Genomic DNA, 19,714 nt, shown 5'->3' on the forward strand with positions numbered 1-19,714 from the left:
CTGCGAGCGTGTATGCACGTATGTGTGTGTATGTGTTTTGAGATCTGTGCCTCTCTGCTTTGCCTCAGTTCAAAAGGGTTTAGTCCCGACAACGTGATGTCGGGCTGCGTCAGCTCCACCAATCCCAGCCTGGATAGCAACATTAGCAGCCAATCAGAAACTCCCAGCAGCCTTTGCTGTGTGCCCTCTTTCCATATTCAGCAACACTAGTCTCAATCTGCTGGCTTCCCTGGGATGTTGCATAAAGACCCCCCATTCAACACGCTCCCAAATTATAAGTTTCTTATGTATGCATTAGGGCAACTCTTCACTAACAAACCCTCACACGTGTGTGCACGGAAAGACTCGAGCACACGTGAACTCCCAGCAGTCAGAGTGACATCTGCATGTCAGAGGGCAACAGCCGTTCTGCTTCATCATCGGGCTTGAAAACATGATTTGATGTGTTTGGAATGATCACGCACGTCTTGCTGTTCTTTCACACGCTGCGGATCAATTGCGCACACATTTCCATACGCAAGCATACTGTTCACTTCGCATTATGCACAAGTGCTCATTATGCCTACTCATAGACAGCTTTACTCCATTTGTGCGTACATGCGAATAGACAGAACACACACACACACACACGCATGCTGTGCATGCGGAGGTTGCACACAGCTGCACCAATGGCATGTCAGTTGGTTTATTGTGTACTTCCTTGTTACAGAACGTAGGCCCTGTTTCACTCCCTGTATCCCCTGTTGCCTCAGCTCCCGATGGAGGATAGAAGCATCTTTTCTGGCCACTTCTTCACCCTGCCAACCTGTCAACTCATCCCCCTGCTCTGCTCCCATAGTCGCCCTGCTGCACTTTTTGGCTCCTTAACCTATTCAAACATAAGTTCACGCCCGTTCCTCTTCTCCCTTTTTCTGATTTCTTATGCCCCCTTTCTCTTCCCACCTTCACTTCTTTCCAGCATCCACTTCTCCACGTTCTTTCCCAGTTTCCCGCTCTTCTCTCCTCTCATTTCTCCCCCACCTCACCCGTCTTACCTGCACCCACCCCCTCCCTCCCGACCCCTGTCCTCTTTGCAGCGAGCGGAGCGGAGGGGCGAGTGTGTGAGCAAACGGCCTGGAGCCCGTCAGCACATCCGCAGAGCAGCGCAGTGAGTCGACCGCTCCCCGAGGCCATCCGCTCATCACACAAACACACTCACATTCACTCACTCCACTTTTATCTCTTAGTCACTCTCTCCTCCCTGCTCCTCGTCCTCCCCCACCCCACCCCCACCCTTCCCCGTTCTCCCGTCTCTTCCTCCGTTCCCCTCCTCCCCCCACCCCTCCGCCGCCCTTCATCTTAACAACCGAGGCTTTTCCCCTCCTCTTTGTTTCCTCCTCATCTCTTTTCCTCTCCTTTCCTTCCTCTTCCCTTCTTCCCTCCATTCTCTGTATTTTTTGAGGCCATGCAGTATTTATGGCGTGGGCTGCTGATGCTGCGTCAGTGAACAGGCATCGCAGGCATACGCCGATACACACACAAAAACACGAATGCACAGCTAAGATGGCCGAGGCGGCTTTCCTCATGTCTGCGCGTACGTGTGCCCTCACCCTTGCAGGTGGACGTCGGTGGAGTCACACGGGTCTGTTAAACAGGTAAAAGCAATTCAGAAATCAGTGGGCATTTTTATTCATTTGAGCTCTTTTGTTATTTTTGTAAGCTGCCTTGTGTAGTCGCTGCACAGGTTTCCACTCAGAAAAAGCTTATCACATAGAGGAGAGAATGGCTTATGACACGTCACACATGCACGCATAGGGTCAGATCACAAAATAGACATAAATCAAGCTGTCTTCCATCTGCCAAGTCACGCTGGTGGCAGTTACGTTCTGACAATTAAGATGAGCATGAATATTCCTTTTATATAATATCTTCACCCCAGCTGGCTGCGACACACGTCAATTCCCCGTTGGGTTACCCCCGTGCCCCCCGTGTCACCACATCCCTCAATTTAGGGATGCCCCAGCCATCCAAAGGCAAACCCCCACAGGAGGTGACCTTGACCCCTGACCTGTGACCTCCGCCACCCCCACACTTCCAACCCAACCCGTTCCTTCTCCACCGGTTGGCTGAGAATGGCGTGCTCATTACCAGGTGTCAGTTATTACACCCTCACACACACTGACGGCCCTAATTTATGGAGATTGCGGCACGTGTGTGCACGCTGTGGGGGTTGAGTGCTGTGTCCATTTGATTAGGTCGAAGTTATCTGTGTTTTAACTTCCAGGTCTTTTCTTATACGTCTGTTTGCTTTCGTTTTCAAAACTCTCAGCATTTTTTTTTTTTTTTGTAACTTTTGTGCGCTTGTTCAACTTAATAAATAGACTCAGGGGGAAGAAGCCTTGATTGAAACAATGAGGGAGAGAAATAGAATTAAAAGTGAAGAGAGGAAAGAGCTGGTTATCAGGAAATAGAGCAAAACAAACAAAAAAAAATTAGATTCCTACCTGATTGCTGATTAGAGACAGAGACCTGAGCACCAGTGTTTTGCGTTTTAATGTCTGATAGATAAAACACCAAATAACACACACAAACACAATGCAGCAGCCTGAATATTTGCAGTGCTAATTTCAGGCTGTCAGAATTGTCCTTTGAGTGTTGGGAAATTGATTTGTCATCACACAAAAATTATAAGAACTGCATTAAAAGATTTTTGCTGTGAAATAAGATGCGCGGCAGTTGAAAACTCGATACCGACTAATAGACTTATTGCCCGCAGGGAAGTGAAACTCAAGTTATAGTTAATATTATTATTAATTTGTTAGATGATATGTAAATGTGATAGAAATTGAACTCTGTGTTCCCAAAGCTGTGTGTTAGAGTGATAAAGGCTTATGATAGAAATGTTCTACATATATTTGCATCATTTGCTGAAACTCCTGACCCGAACGCTAACTGAAGTGGAGTCGGGGCAGTGGCACTTCCTTTTTTTTAAATCATGGCCAAATATGATCATTTATCACATTTGAATACAGGGAATTTAACTTATGCTCTTACTCTGCCTGATTTGAGTACAACAGCAGAACAAGCTCTACTTGTTAGATTTAGACGCAGCTAAAAATAAACAGCGTAAGGGCCAGAACTACAGTGCTCTGACAACATGCCCAGAACCATGAAGTGATCATGTTAGAGAGCACCGCTCCAGTAGAGAAGATAAAATAGAAGCTAAGGAGGGAGATAAAACAGATTTTTTTAAGAGAAGACGATAGTTACTGCAGTAATCTACATGGTGTGCCTGTACACCTTAAGAGTCATACACACACACACGTGCACAGTGCTGTTGCCAAGGCACTGCTCTGCTGTTGGTTTAAGGTCTGCCTCCGTATGTGTAGTGTCGCCATCTGACAGCCAGCAGAGCATCGCTTTCTGTTTTGCTCTGTATGTTTGCATATGTCACATATTCACTCCCCTCAGTGTAGTATACATTCTGTGTGTGTTTGCACGTGCAGGCGAGTGTGTGTATGTGTGTGTGTGTCCGCTGGGGATGCTCTCACCATCCCAACTCCGTACTCTGCCTCTGTCTCCAGCGCGTCAGGAGCAGCTTACATAAGAACAGGGCAAAAATAGCAGCTGAGAGGGGAGAGGAGGAGAGGGCTCTGCTGGCACGCACACAGTTGTAACGGGACCGCGGGGCACGGCACAACCCTGAGTACTATCACGCACGCACACACACACACAAAGGGAAGACTGGCGCTATCAGACATTATACTTTTTTTACTCCCGGTGTACTTTTTTGACAGAATAGTAGAAATGACGATAGCTGGTCAGACTCCATCAGTGTGGAGGACACCAAATAATCCCCGCTGATGTTTCAGCTTGGGAACAGAGTTAGAGTTCTCTCTCTGGACCCGGAGTGGCTGAAAGAGTCTTACATTGTGTGACAGCGTAAGGGGGGAGAGTGCAGGTAGGGGGTAGGTAATAAAGAGGTAAAAGAGAAAGAAAGAAACTACACTAGATTGTTCATTAGTGCTCACTCTGCTGCAGTCTAATTGGTACGCACTGCCAAGTGCAATAATTCAGAATTCGCTTCAAATGTTTTTCCTCCACGCTCAGAAGGACGCAAAAAGTCACATATTACTCAGAAACATTTCTTAATTGCGGACACTGACAATAGCTTGACTGCTGAAATGTTTACTCTTTCGTCTCTGTAATTAAATAGCGGGGGGGAGGCTCATTTGCAACATTTTCTTGTTTTACATCTTTTTGAGTGCTGAGTGTCCTCCTGATGTACAGAGGGAGTGAGCCAGCTGAAAGGGACTGAGGGGAAGGAGGGCCAGTCCTCATAGAGGTGGAGAGGTGAGGCTCATATCTCAGCTCTTACTGTTAACAGATGAAGGAGTGTAAAGAGACGCCAGGGGAGAATAAGCCGGGGTCAGGCAATCGGGGGTGGGGGCAGAAAAGGACAAGTTTCAAGCATCGGTACAGTGCTCTCGCTCTATGCTGGCCTGTAATAATATTTCATAGCAGCCAGCATTCCCTTTTAATCTGATTACCTTCTCACTGTTTCATCTCTTTGTTTCTTTAACCATTTGCCCGCAACTCAAAATCGCAAGTCTGGCTCTTCTTTGTGCAGCCACCCTCTTCCTCCACTCCTCAACCACACGTATGCACGCGTGCACACATGCACAAGCAGTTGGAGAGAGCAGAGGGATGGAACCTGGAAGGAAATGAGGAGTGGGGGGGGTAAAGAAGCAGCCAAAGATAAAAGGTGAATGAGCACGATTTGCAGGAGGAAGAAGTGAAGGTGAAGGTGAAGTTGGAAGTGGGAGAAATAGCAGGCTTTTATCCCCAACAGCCAGCAGGGACAAGCTGAGTGGTGCCTTTTTTTTCGTCTTCTTTTTTTTTTTTTTTTTAGCATGCAAGGGTAAACGCTGGAAGAGATTTTACAGAGTTGCAAGAAACCTCAGCGGGTTTAAACACAACAAGCCCAAAAAGTGTATGCATGTACGTTTTGTGTGCGCAGGTTTGTGCATGAAAGTGTGTTGGAGAGAGTAGCTACTCCCACTGAGACCCTACCACCCTCCCACTTTGTCTGGTTTTGGCTTCCATTTGCGTTCAAAGGGCTACTTTTAAATTTACTGATATACAAGGGGGGGCATTTAATTAATATTTTTGGCTTTGTGGGCGTAGGTCAGTGACCCTGAGAGGCGGTGTGTGTATGTGTGTGTGCGCGTGTGTGACCCGTAGCCCCTCCCCTTCTGTCCACCCCCCATTACCCTCTGCTTTCAGAGGCAAGGCTCTCATGCATAATGCAGAGAGAACAGGGAGGCTCTCATTAATAATTACTGCCGCCTTTGATGGATGGAAAAAATAACGAAGGCGGCTGTTAAAAATGGAGAGAGAGAGAGAGACGGCGGAGGCGGGAAGGGGGGGAATCGAAGTTTTTTGGGTGGTATTTGTTGCCGTTGTAGTTCTTTGAGGATTGAATGCTTGTGGGGATGGATTTGGATCTAGTATAGTCAAAACCAGGGCTGATGTTTTGGATGGTGTTAGTATTTTGATTGGGGAGTAAGTGCTCTTCAGATGGTGGAGGGATCTCTGAAGATGTGATGAATCTTAATTGTCTTTGTGTTGGAGGCAGCTATGACCACTCAAGGGTGTTTTGTCTCTCGACTTTTCTCTGATATTGAGTATCATTAACCATTTCTTTGTGTGGCAAAGCCTTTTGTCGTCTTCTCTTTTTTTATTCGAGATATTAGTCGTCTTGTTTTAAGGTAGAAAATAAAGTATTTGTTATTTGTAAAATAGCTTTAATCAAATTACAGCACTACAACTGGTAGTTTTATGATGTTTATATCATAAATCATATAAGTTTTCCTCTGATCAATGTGCTTATTTTATTCATACATAGTGTTGCACATGTATATGCAAGCGTAGCAGTCTGTGCTGGTGTGTGTGTGTGTGTGTGTGTGTGTGTGTGTGTGTGTGTGTGTGTGTGTGTGTGTGTGTGTGTGTGTGTGTGTGTGTGTGTGTGTGTGTGTGTGTGGCTGGTCAGAACCTCGGGGTCAGCGGGGAAGGTCAGAGGAAACTGCAAAGCTACAAGACCCCTGCCAGCCAGCCAATCAAAGTAAAGGCTCTGGTGGGCAGCCAATGGCAGAGTGGCTCGGTGGCCTTTGATGGAGGGGCCACCATTAGCCTCGTCACTGAACAACAGCGCTGGGGGCAAGATGGCCGACGTCCAACACTGCAGAGGTGGAGAGAAAGAGGGTGAGGGTAGAGATGGATGCAGAGGGGGACAAATGAGTGAGCGGCTGAATTGTGGTATGGTACAATAAAGACAAAATACATGGAAGGAATTTTAATTAGAAAATGCATGTTTATGAAAGAGAAGAACGTGAAATCGGGCTTGTTTTTAGCCACACTAGCAACATGACTTCAGGGATGGCAATGGCAGACCGTTGCTCGGTCCACTCTTTGCTCCAGACTGAAACATCTCAACACCTTTTGGATGGATTGGCATGAAATTTGGCGCATGCATCCATGTCCCCCTCATGATGAATTGAGGGATGGATCATTTTGGTGATCTCGACTTCTCAGTTTGTTTCGTGCTAGCAAACAATAGCATAAGGGCCAGCGGTTGCAAATAGGAAGGAAGGGTGCAGGCCTTACATGAAACCTACAGAGCTCAACTCACATTCCTGCATTTCCTATTTATTGTCTAAATTGTTTTCAGAAGCATCTTGTAGTGTACTGTTGAGCTGAATATGAGAAAGTTGGAAAACAGACGTGCCAAAACCAAGAACGTACGTCTCCTTCCAGCCGGAGCTTTCAGGGGACCATAAGCCGTGTTTATGTTCTAGTGGGTAGGTTGAGAATGGAGGGAAAGGATAGAGATTGTGTTGTGGTGAAAGTGGCCATTTTGACTGTAAACTGCTTAAAGTTACGGAGAGAAGAGTACACATTCTCTCTCTGCCATGACACGTTAGCTTTAGGCTGCTAGAGAAGGTTTTAAATGTAAGATGCATAAGCTAACATTTTGTTCAATAGAGTAATCAACACGCTTTTTTTAAAAAAAAAAAAATCATATTGAAAAAACTCAAGCATTTCATATTGTTGATGGAATTTTCAGCGAAGCAAATTCTCCGAGGCGTTCAGCGTGCGTCGGAGAGCAGGCGACGTCTGCTTGTCTGCTCTGATTTGAATGAAGGCCAGATGAATACTTATAGCCATTATATCTGAACAGACTGTGTCGCAGATAGGTTGTGGCACTCCATGATGTAAGGTAACGTTTAATCTGAGGAGAACAAGATATGCAGATCACTGTGTCAGGGAGATGTCAGCATCCCGTGGCTCCGGCTTGTCTGCGCATTTATTGAAAATCAGCTTTTCTCACACAATACAAATAGAAAGCAACATATGAGATATTAATAGGTGCAGCGTACAGTGTGCTGTTTGACAACATGTAAAACATTGTAAGGCTTATGTGGGCGGCAGACCTTAGCGCCTGAGGACCTCCTATGGGGAAGAGCACTACAGATTTGACAAGGGAACACTGTGGCCACATCTGATTGGTTAATAATGTTTTTCCCTTTTTTTCTGTCTCAGGATGTCTTCCGGGCTTTTCTGCAGATAGACTTGACATATTTCCTCTACTGTTAAAACACTTCATTACACAAACTGACTCTGACTACCTTTTACCACACACTGCAATTTAGAGAGGCACCGTTTTACTAATTTAAAGCTGCACTTATCAACATTTTATATTCACACTGGTTCAGTTGACCATGTTTAGATTGAGAGGGGTTTCTTGTAGTGACAAAGACTTGATTCTAGCTCCCCTCAGCTCTGTGAAGTGTTTTAGCATCTTTTAGCTAATTGATTTGGTTTCACCGCACGCAATTTTCACCGCTCTGCTCAGCCTGTTTCCTGCTGCAGCATACAGCTTTTCAACATTAAAGGACGCTACCTGCCTGGCAGCAAACTGCAGACACAGCAAGCAACTAGCTGGTGGATATAGTGGACCATTTAGCTGCTAAAGAGCCAGATACTTCCCTCAGGGGTTGGTGGAGAGGAAAACAGAGCTAAAATCTGGAAGGAGGGCGAACGACTCAAATTTGTCAGAAGGACATAATAGTGTAATAATGTGTAAATAGTCAGCTGTTTGCTAACACGTTCACATACCAGCCTATAAAGTGATCATGCCATCGCTGTGTTTACAGATTGTTTCACTGCCCCCTAGTGGCCGGGAATTAAGTAATAATGCTTTAAGAAAAATCATTGAAAAACACTGTGCATACAGAACAGTACTCAACAGAAGCAGAATTAGCTCATCCATTTGATATATACCTTTGATCAGAAATCACCGGCCAATAATCAGTAGCAATCTGTTGTTCAAATCAACCAAACCACTGTCACTGCCTGCAAAGCTGTGAGAACGCCTTGAAGAAGAACACACACATGCGACTCGCCCCAGCCCATAACACAAGGCCAAAGACTGAGAAAGACGAGGATTTAGAACAATAGACAAAAGAATGATGCTCGTCAGTCAGGAGAAGAAACAATGGCTGAGTGGGAGAGAGCGTAAGAGATAAAGATGTAGTGGAGTGGTCCACGGATGCCAGAGCCGCTCAGGATTGCAGCGTCTGAAAAGCATAGAAGTGATGGCAGCTGTTTGGCCTCCTAATCAAGGTACACTAGGCCCGGGCCTCCTCCAGACACACTGATGTAAAGCTGATGAAAATTTCGACAGCATCACATAGATGACAAAGAAGAAGAAAATGCACCCACCTACACGAGCCCATACACCTACTCACCGCAGGCCTCCCTAATGAAAGCCCGAATCTGCTGTGATCTCTGAATTCATTTGGCTTCATGGATTCAAGATGCCGGATGATGACATAATTGTGAAAACCTTTTACATGCAAATGATGTCTGTGATGATTGTGGTACTTACGCTTGTTTGTGGGGTGTCTTATTTTCCCTTTGTGTGTGTCTTTATGCAGGTATGAGGCAGCACAATGACCGCGGTACTCAGTATCGCTCAGCCATTTACACATCCAACCCCACTCAGCAGGAGCTTGCATTGAAGAGCAAAGTGGCCTTCCAGCAGGTATAATACCCGCACACACATCACAAGGTTTCATTATGTCATTTAATCAAGCAGGGTGTGACATGTAACCAAACCGTGTGTGAAGGAAGGAAACCACAGCAGAGCGTCTGCTGGAAAAGTGTTAAAAGATGCGAACAATGGTCAACTTTTTTGCTGTTCATTGTCGAAGTGTAACATACGTTGCATTGCCGCAACTTCACACACATCATTCCTGTTAAAGGTCGACAGTTGTGCGGTAACTTTCAGTAGTGTAGTTTGTGCTTTTCGATCATTGTATCACGTGCAGAGCCGAGCTGTAGCTTGCAGTTATTTGAATTACAATTAAAAGCCGGTCTCTGGAGTGGTGACCTCTGAGAGTTTGATGCCGTTTAGTTGAACAAAGCCCACTCTGTTAAGTTGATCCCCATCTACAACCAATCGGCAAGGCTCTCTTTCTTAAACTGAAAGAGAGGAAGTGGGTCGATAGGTCATCAAAACTCATTTCTAAAGCTTGTCCTTTCAGTGGCACACGCCACACGCCTTTTGTCCTCTCGTCCAGCTGCCGGTCCGTCCGTCCATTAGTCCATCTATCCGTTGATCCCTGCATCCGTTTGGTTTGCTCATCTCTTCCCCCTCTAAATGGTATTCATAGACACGCTGGCAGGAGGCACAGGGAAGCAAATTATGATCGTCATGGTTACTTAGGGCTCCTGGGGTCAGCAGTCACAGGCCACGGGGCTGTCACGTTGCCACGGCAACAACCTCCCAACCTTGGCCTTGGGCTGGGGTCAGAGGTGAGAGAGGAGTGGCAGCTGGTACCAGGGAGGTGGTGAATGGAGGGGGGATGAAAAGCAGGAACAGAAAAAGAGGGAGGCAATCAGATCAGAGGGCCGTGACAGGCTATCAACTGACGCTGACCTCACACACACACACAAATGCACACATACATGCACACACACACCGCCCAGGTTTATAAGGTAAACATTAAAGTGGGACAGGATTTTAACAAATGTGTGGACTAAAGAAACAAGGAGAGGAACACACAGACTACAAACACACACACACATACATGCCCACAATTAGCAATGAAAAAAAAAATATTGAGTTCTAAAGTTCACTCTTGACCTTTCAGTCGTATCACATGATCTTCATCAGCAGGACAGCCTAGTTCTCGCTGCATTGTAGATGTTCAGATTTCAGTTTTTTCTGAGCATGATCACAACATCTTATAAACGTTGTCTTGAAAGTTGTGTTTCAAAGTTCTTTCTCGTCCTTGGAAACACCAGTTGATAGAATAATTTCACCTGTAATAATACAATGATGTTTATATAGAATATTATAGTCGAATATATAATATATAACAATTGTTATTTTGAAATATTAATAATCATTAAATAAAACGTTAACTCTCAACTTTTAAGACAATATGACAAGAATTTCTTTAAATCTCCTGAAAAAAGTGGCTTTTTGAACAGTTCTCTGACAACTGTCCATCTGCTGATGGAGATCATGTGATGTGGCCTGAAGGTCCACAGCAGCAGCTAAATGGACCTTAATGTTTTTTTTTTCCACAAGTTTTTTTCCTTTGAAAAAACAATAGTGGAAACAAAACCCCTGAACATTTGCGTGCTGTTGTGTTTCCATTACCCTGTCGAGTCAGATTTTATTTACATAGCCCATAGTCACACATCAGTTTGCCTCAGGGGGCTTTACAATCTGTACAGACGTCAGCCTCTGTCCTTAGACCCTCGATATGGGTAAAAAAAAAAACCTCCCGCAGCCCCTCTTGCCCTTTAAAAAAAAAATCATTCTAACAGGGAACAACACGGAACAAAATCTCAGTATATACAGATGATACGTTTGTGGATCCAGGAGGACAGTTGAGCAACCTTAAGCGTCGTCAGGAAGAATCTGAGCCGGACGACCTCCACTCCACCGCAGAGACCTGGAGGAGGACAGGCCGCACTAAATATCACAACATATACAAATATTGACGACAAAAAATACAAATAGATGAAGATTGTAAAACATGAGTGCAAAGTTGGCTCCAGGAGGATCGTTAACTCATTTTGACATGATGAAGCTCACGGTGCCCTTTCTGTATGCCTCTTAAATCCCTCGTACGCTCTCCCTTTATCAGTTCATGCAGTATGCAAACACACGCTTGGGCTGGATACTCAAGCAAAATCCCCACATAATCGAAATGTTTCAGAAGGTTTTTTTTTATTATTATTAACCTTTTTTTAAAAAAAAAATAGCAATCTATGGCATGTCTGACTAAGAAATGTAATGACTGTGCAGTAAACCTGTGAATGAACAGTGTGAAGCCAGTTCACCTGGCTCACATTACAGCACAGTAAAGGCTGTTATATCAGTCGTTATCTTCTTGTCACCTCCACGCCAGGCAGAGATCCTTAACCCAGTTTACACTCGCAAAACACAGCCATTTACCAGCATTCAGAGGAGAAACAGCATTCAGGCTCCTTCTCGGTTCCCTCTCCTCTCTCCCCACCAACGCTGCTGACACCACCGATCTGTCAGCCACTTCAGTGGCACCCCGGATTCATCTGAGGGCCACTGGGACACATATCTTCTCAAAGCGGCTGACACGCTCTGAACCAAAATGGCAGCTTCCTGCCCTGAAATGGTTGCCTTGCCGCATTGATGCTGAGTCTCAAGAACGCCTGGCTTGAAAATGGCATCTCTACAGAGGAAGGGGCTTGCTGTGTGTGTGTGTGTGTGTGTGTGTGTGTGTGTGTGTGTGCGCGCGCGTGTATGTGTGTGTGTGTGTCCGTCTGTGCGCATGAGGTTGTGTGTGCGAGCGTGTGTTTTATCCATAAAGGCCAATGCTCTCTATCAGGAGAAGTGGGTGCATGTTCAGTAGAGTGACAAGAGAGAGTGGGTGGAGGCGATCTAAGACGATCAGAGATAAGACAGGCATCACAAAATCCAGATTCCACCCCACTGCCAGCCCATGACTCACACACACTCGCATGTACGCACACACACACACACACACACACACAGACATACATTTGGCACATACACGCACAGCCCAATGAATAATTAACCCATACGAAGAGTCTCTTCTGCAGGGCTTTCAGTTTCTTAACTTCAGCATTGGGGGTGGGGGGGGGGGGATGGGGGTGAGGAGAGTGAGGCAGAAAAGCTTGTTTAAGCGCGAGAGCAGAGAGGGGGAGGAGAGGGAGGGGGGAGGGAGAGGAGAAGGGGGTTCTCTATAATGAAATTTGAAATTTGCAGAACATCAAAGGCTTCTGTAGCCAAGCCGCTGTGGCAGCAGAGCAGAGAGGAGGAGTGCATCTCTTTCTCTCCCTCTGTCTCCCCCGTCTCTCCCTCTCTTTTCCCCTTCTATCTTTCTCTCTATCCCTCCCTCCCTGCTCAAATGTGTCTCCCCAGAGCTGGGCGAGGGGGTGGGGTGTGGGTGAGTAGAGGGTGAGAGAGAGGGAGAAAAGGGATGGGAAGAGTTGATTAGGAGGAGAGTGCGAGGTGGTGGTGGGGGTGGGTTAGAGAGGGGTTAGGGTTTGTAGAGAAAAATGGAGGAACGGGGTCTCTATATATACGTGTGTGTGTGTGTGTGTGTGTGTGTGTGTGTGTGTGTGTGTGTGCATGTATGAACAATAGGTTTTATCAAGCCAGCCTGGATGTTGCGTGTGTCTGCGCACATGCGTGTGTGCCGGGCCTTGGAGGGGTGAGTGTGCCCTCTGATAAGGCATCCTAACTTAATGAGCTTGAAAGGGGGAAGCGAGGAGGGGGGGGGCGAGCAGGGGTTCGGATGATGGTTAGGAAAAAAAAGGGGGTGAGGAGGGGCGATCGTTCGGGGCTGGAAGTCTTGAGGAGAAGCTCGAGGGTTGTTAAAACGGGGCACAGCATGTCACACAAGCTCACATCTCTCATTCTGGAAAGTCTTCAAAAGTCAGATTTACCCTCCCAACGATTCCCCGGCTGCCTGCGCCTTTACAGGGAAATCTTAGTGTCTCTGCTTTGCACCGAGGTGATCAATAGGAAGGAGCCGTTACACGAGACGGCGTCGGCCAAGATGTAACAGCTAATAGAGAATTGCTGGTGGTATGTTGTGCACAAATAACTTTTAATTGCCCGGAGGTAAACGCTCATCCCTCAGCGAGATGTTTGTCGAGTGCGGCGCAGAGAGGCGGCCGCTTTTTCGCAACAGCAAAACAGGGATGATCTGCTGCGATTTTTGGGCTTCGGATGTTGAGCTACTTGTTGTCTGCCCTGGAAAAAAAAAACAAAAACAAAAAAAAAAGATGAAGAAGAAGGAGGAAAAAAAAAACATAGGAGCGCGCACCGCCTCGCTCCGAGACTGAAGCGTGCGCATCCTCTCTCCCTCTCAAAATGTAGGAGTGTTGGCTTCCTCGCTCACAAAATGTAGGAGCGCTCGCAGAAGATTAGAGCCCAGCTAAAATGGATGCCTGACCCGCGCCGAGGAAGAAGAGAAGGAGAGATGAGCAGGGGCAGGGAAGGGCGGGGGGGGGGACCTCCTCATCCTCAGTGCACAGACAGAGGCGCAGAGGGAGTACACTCACATACAGTGTTGGACATGAATGTTTTACATATACAGCATTTTACAGAACATCACAGGAACAAGAAGCATAATGTACTCTTTCATTATCTTCTCTCTCTTTGCGATTATTTTTCCCCCCACCTTCGCTACAGTCTGTTTTCACCCTGTCAGCCCCCCGGATAATCTCCCCTGCTCTCCTTCTCTATGTCGACCCGTGTTTCCGTGTGTGTTCCTCTCCCCTTCGTCCTCTCTCCATCACTCAGGCTCCGTCCTCGCTCCCCGAGGTCATCGGGGGCACGCGTGGTGCCGCGGACTAGTCGATGGGTATCACGTCAGGCTGTTTCATGCGTTTGCAGGGAGAGTCGCAGTCCGTCCGCTACCGGCGTCGCGCGGCGGAGTGTTTTTGGGACGCTGACGGGCGTTTTGGGCTCCGCAGTCAGCGTCACACTGGTTCTAGATCTGAGCGAAGGAGATCAAGAGTTTGTTGTGTGCAATACAATTAGTTGTCTTTAAATTCTGAATTACAGGAGGGGAAAGTGCATTTAAGCATTAAGAACAACTTTTAGATCTTGAAATTTTTAGTTAATTTCTACATTACACCAAGAATCCTTCATTTTATAGCAGCTGTTACGAATTAGAGATCAGTATTTTTACACATAAAGCATATGAAAATCTTCTATTATGCAATATTTTAGATTAAAATGCCCAAAAATATTATAAAGAAGTAAGGTTCATCTAGACCAGACCCAGCATTAAATGCTGCTTTACACAGTTATGCATCAATAATGATAATAATCCCGAATAATTAAAGCACCTTCATTCAGATCACTAATGAGTACTTTTACTCTTGAGTACTTTTTTACTTCTGCACATGTGAAATTATGAATGTAGGACTGAATACCTGTAATGCAGCATTTTTACACTGGAGCAGTGCAATTTTTCTGAAAAGAAAATTCAATCAATGCTTCCTCCACCACTGCTGAAATTATATTTACTGTATAAAAAAGTGGTAAATTAAATGCTTTGGCACTACTGTACTTAATTATGGTAATGCCTTGAAAAAAAAACTGAATTAGGGATCAAGACAGATGAGGACGCCAGGAAAAATTAATAAAAGGATGGAGGTGAGTCGCCAGAGAAATGGTAAGCGGCGGTAACGACACACCAGTAACAGCAGTGGACCAGGGGGTGATTACATAAATCACCGAATTGAGGTCATTTCCCTCCTCAAATGTCTTCACCGTGAGTCATCGGGTGTCACAAACTCTATGTCAGCGCGCGTCTCTTCCCCACCGCTCTGCAGCCGTAGGCCCTCCAAGGGAAAAGACAGAGAGAGACAAGACAGTGGGGTAGGAGGAGAGGAGCGAGTGCACTTTCCTCCTCCTCTTCCTCCTCCACCACCTCCGCCCTCTCTCGGGGTGTCACGTCCTATTTGTGTCCCGGGGCCGTCTCTCTGGCGATGGTGATGGCGAGAGGGGCTCTCTCGCTTGGCTGGAGAGCAGGGAAGGAGTTGGTCGCACGAAGCGGTGGTCTGTGCTCACATGGGGGGGGGGGGGGGAGAAGGAGAGAGAGAGAGAGTCAGCAATGGAGGGAGATGAAGAGAGAGAGGGAGAGAGAGATGCACCCGTTCAGCCATGTCTTTGACAGGGGAGTCTTTCCGACAGGCGTGAAGAAAGGAAGGGCTGACTGGGCTGAGTGAGCTCAGCCTTTGACACACACACACACACACACACACACAGACACACACACACACACTCTCTCTCTCACACGTTTTTGTCACTTACGAGACCATTGCATTAACTTGCATTAATTCCCTGGCGATTCTACCTAACGTTGACCACAAACAGCGCACGCCTAATCCCCCTCAACCCTAACTAAAAGAGACAAAAAAAAAAAAAGCAGATCTTAACCCCGAAGCTTTACCTCGCGGGGACCCACTTCATGTCATCAAACGGGAGGCGAGTTCCCCGTAACGTGGCCGTGTGTCATTATTTTCTCCCCACAGCTACACGAGTAAACACACACACGCTGAACTGCACCTGACGTGTCCTGTATTCATGAGCCTCAGTCCTCACACACACACACACACATATATAAAATCTGCATATGCGAACGCTGATGAACACGTCTCTCTCCGTCTGCGCAGCCATCAATTCAGCATCACCCAACAGCTCTTCCTCTCTCCAGCTTTCCCTCCTCCATCTTTGGCGTTTTTACCCTCCACATTTTTCCCTCCATTCCTCTGCTGCTGCTGCAGTGAGAGAGAGAGAGAGAGAGAGAGTGAAGCCACATAAGGTTATACACAGTGGCGTGACGCCATGCATTCTGATTTATAGATCTAAAATGGCTGCCGTGTTGTGACTGCTGTAGAGGGCTGGATGGAGAGCGAGGGAGATGTCAGGGCGGGGGTGTATGTTTGCCCAGAATAGCAGACCTTTTCTTGGACATAGTGTTCTCCACACATGAGGCGTCCTCTGCCCCGGAGGGTTTGCTACTACAGTGGTTTGGTGATGATGGCTGATTAATTAGGCCACGATGTACAAAGCTCCACGCCTGTGTCGGCCGCTTTACGCCGCCGTTGGACAGGAATAGTGGCTTCTCCTGCGCCGGGCTGTGCGCCATGTGCGTTTGAAAGGTGAACGTGTCCGTGCTCGTGAGGGTGGTGTTCTGTGGTGAAGGGGCTGCAGTCGGGTTCGTGGATGTCGGGTCCTTCCTGCGGGGAGACTGGAGCCCTTGCATTGTAAGCGGCGGCCGCTGAGGACTTGGAGGTCAGCTGCTGCCTCAGCCTCTCTGTGGGGCGCAGAGCTTTGATTTACTGACTCCACTGCATCACCTCCAGCACACACACACACACACTCACACACACATACACACACACAGCTAGTACCACACTGCCTCCATGTGGACAACGTTATACACTACCCTGCATCCTTCACTGAGATTATTTCCTCTTATAAGTTAGTGGTGATACTTATTTGTGGACCAGCTTGCTCTGTCCCTCCCAGAACAACACTTTTATTCAGCTCAGTTGCAGCATCGGCTAAAGAAGCATAGCCAGACATGTGGTGTGTATGTGTTTCCTTTATGTGGCTTAAATAAGCAAAGCAGCTAACCTAAGCGGTGGCACTGCCATCCATCAAACCGAAACATTGAGCTCAAACCTGCTCTGAAGGATTGAAGTGTCGGGTGATGATTTGAGCAACACCTTTTCCATCACACGACATTTGAGCCATCGAGTGTGGAAAATGGAAAAGCGGCCGATGCTGCAGTCTTTTGAGAAGCTTTAATCAGACATTTTGAAAGCTTGTCCCCACAGAATCTGCCTGCCACAACCTCCTCGGATTCAGGCTGACCACAGCCTCCATAAAGGGAGAAAGCTACAAACTTTAACGATTTTAAAACTACCACCTTAAGAAGAATAACGTGTCGTCTTTGAGCTGGTTTTCACCAACTTTACTGTAGTATTACTTTATTGAGGAGCATAAAAGAAAGATCTTGTGTCTGTCCTCCTTATTAGCATGGGGATTTGTGCTGACATGTGGGCACATGCAAGGCTTAACATTATATTTACTGGCAGTTACGGCACAGTGCATCTCATGCGATGTTGCAGACTAATGCAAAAGCAGTCTAACAAGAAGTGGAATTAATTACTTTCTAAGAGGAGTAAAGTGTGTAATACATTACTTGTTTGGAGTGAGATGACGGTATCGTGCAGGCAGACAGGACATATGCAGAAGCTGATAAGAACAGGTTGAGTCAGGGTTGAACACATTCAGCTTCTGCTTCATGGTGCATGCTGAGCCCTGCCAACTGACGCCCCCAGAAAGCGAAGCTGCTCGGCGCAGAGCACTGTTCTGAGGTGCAGCACGCTACATGCAAAGCTACTTGTTGCCCACAGACAGCCCCGGTGCACCTCAAACTTGTTGTTTTGTCAGCTCTCAGGAGCACTGATCTAGAGAGGACTGAGCGCTTGTATTATTAGATAGAGAAAACCACTCGGCACAGCAGGTATTTCATACATCTGTTAGAGGGGTTTAGTGTGTGTGTGTGTGTGTGTGTGTGTGTGTGTGTGTGTGTGTGTGTGTGTGTCTGTCTGTCTGTCTGTCTGTCTGTCTGTGCTTTTTGAAGCCTTCTCTCAAGGTGTTTAGAAAAGTGTAAGTATGAAAGTGTCTTAAGGAGTTCTCAAAGAGAGCGGATACTCTTTGATGCATTGTCCCACAGAGAGAGCCACAGAGGCAAGCTGCACTACAAAAAAGAAGGAAGACGCTCCTTTCTTCTGTCACTCAATCACCCTGCTTTTCTCATCGAGGAGCAGAAACTCTTTACTGTATTAGCGAGAGGTATTGAAAGTTCACATCCAATACACCGCAGAATAAAACAGCCATTTAAGAGGTGTGTTCATTTTGAGGAAGTTGGAGAAAAAAGGAGAAAGTCGCGCCGAATGTGTGTCATGACTGTGGCGGTGGGAGCAGGATCTGAACACATGGAGACGCTGCAGACGAGCAGTGTTTTCCTCACAGACGGCTGCTCTTTCACTCGTTTTAACCTTTAGCAGTGTTGAGCAAGGAGGCCAGTCGTCGTGCATCTCAAAATTTTACTTGACCCAATATCGCCTCAGGTTAAAGGGGGAAAAAAAAGAGTTTAACCTCAGTAGAACACAGGCATGCTATTTTTCTGCTGCTTGCCTTTGCTTTTGGAATAACTCTCAGCTGTAACTATTGTGGGTGATGTTTGCGTTTTGTCTCCAGGAGCTGGTTAAAAAAAGCTACGGGTCCATCACTACAGAGATCCTGGAGGGGCAGCAGTTTTACTACGCTGAGGACTATCACCAGCAGTACCTGAAGAAGGTGCCTAAAGGCTACTGTGGCCTCAAAGGCACTGGCGTCTCTTGTCCCATCGGAGCGAAGGACGAACTATGACAGACGTGTGGTGAGAAAGAGAAGGATGACAGACGAGGATGTTTAAAAGCTGTCATCATTTACCGCACTTAATCTTTCATTTTTAAATTGTTGCACTTTAATTGATACACTGATTGAAAAATATATGCGCATTTCCAGTTTACAAATCAGTGTTTTTCTTACATAGTAACATATTAATGAGATTGCAAACCGATTTCTAAACCTTAGGGGGTTTAGTGAATGTAGTGTCTGCACTGGAAAAAGCAATTCAAAATGCTTTACCTTAGAAATATAAATGCACTAAAATAGCTTTTAAATGACACTGAACATGAAATAAGATAAATTAAGAAAATTCTTTAATTAAACTAGTGCAGCTGTAGCAGTGTCTGTTGGGTTGCAGAAGCAGTCTGCGTCCATAAGGTGGCGATATTTCTCAACAAACCGTAGAGCTGCAGTAGTATGTCTTTATTGAATCCTGTTTGATGTGACATCTTGTAGCTGTAGAAACCATGTGAAAACTGAATTCCAAAGCTGCTTGATTGCGAGAAAATCAAGCAGCATTACTGTTTTAACAATCCATCCATCTATCCGTCCATCTTAAGGCCAGAACACTGTCACACGGCTCAGAGTAACAACTCTTCAGATTTCTTAAATGCACATTTTACCATGAATTCAGTTTGATCTTATTTTCATTTTACTGTGATTAAGTTATTTGAATAGATTTACCTCAATCAACAAAGACTTGACACTGCCTTTTATTTTCTTAATGTCTCACTGTGCAAATAATAAAACAAATCACCTCCAAGCTTTTGTTTATATGTGTGTGTGTGTGTGTGTGTGTGTGTTCATGCGTGTGTCAGGCCATGCAGCTAAATATACATTAAAGATAAACCACTGTTTAGTTTATTTGTCCCATTTTCTGCTCCATTTGAGAAGGGGCATACCATAGCAATGAGGGACAAATGTGTATGACTCACTGCGATACAGTCAGAGACCACTCATTTATCGCAGAATGAGACACTTGAAGCACTCATGTATGAAATATGATACACACTTTGCCTAAACCCTCGCTCCACTCCCTGCAAAGCCCATAATTATGTGTAAAAGTCCTCATATAATCGTGTATCACACAGAACTGAGCCGTCACTGAATCAGCGTTGTGCGCAGTACTTTTCTTTATTAATAAACACATTTACCTGAAAGTCTGTC

At 46.1% G+C, this 19,714-nt stretch overlaps 1 protein-coding gene across 3 annotated transcripts in view; it reads left to right on the forward strand.

The window, feature by feature from the left end:
* si:ch1073-358c10.1 (mitochondrial peptide methionine sulfoxide reductase) overlaps positions 1-19,294 on the forward strand; it is a 31,004-nt gene extending 11,710 nt beyond the window's left edge. For all 3 annotated transcript variants that reach the window (XM_041953637.1, XM_041953638.1, XM_041953636.1), the window contains 2 exons: positions 8,979-9,085; positions 18,356-19,294. In XM_041953637.1, the coding sequence (XP_041809571.1) occupies positions 8,979-9,085; positions 18,356-18,526 (278 nt within the window). In that variant the 3' untranslated portion in view covers positions 18,527-19,294. The remainder of the gene's footprint in view (positions 1-8,978; positions 9,086-18,355) is intronic.
* The last annotated feature ends 420 nt before the right edge of the window (positions 19,295-19,714 follow it).

The sequence above is a fragment of the Chelmon rostratus genome, chromosome 15 (genome assembly GCF_017976325.1).
Source record: "Chelmon rostratus isolate fCheRos1 chromosome 15, fCheRos1.pri, whole genome shotgun sequence".
Classification (NCBI taxonomy): Eukaryota; Metazoa; Chordata; class Actinopteri; order Chaetodontiformes; family Chaetodontidae; genus Chelmon; species Chelmon rostratus.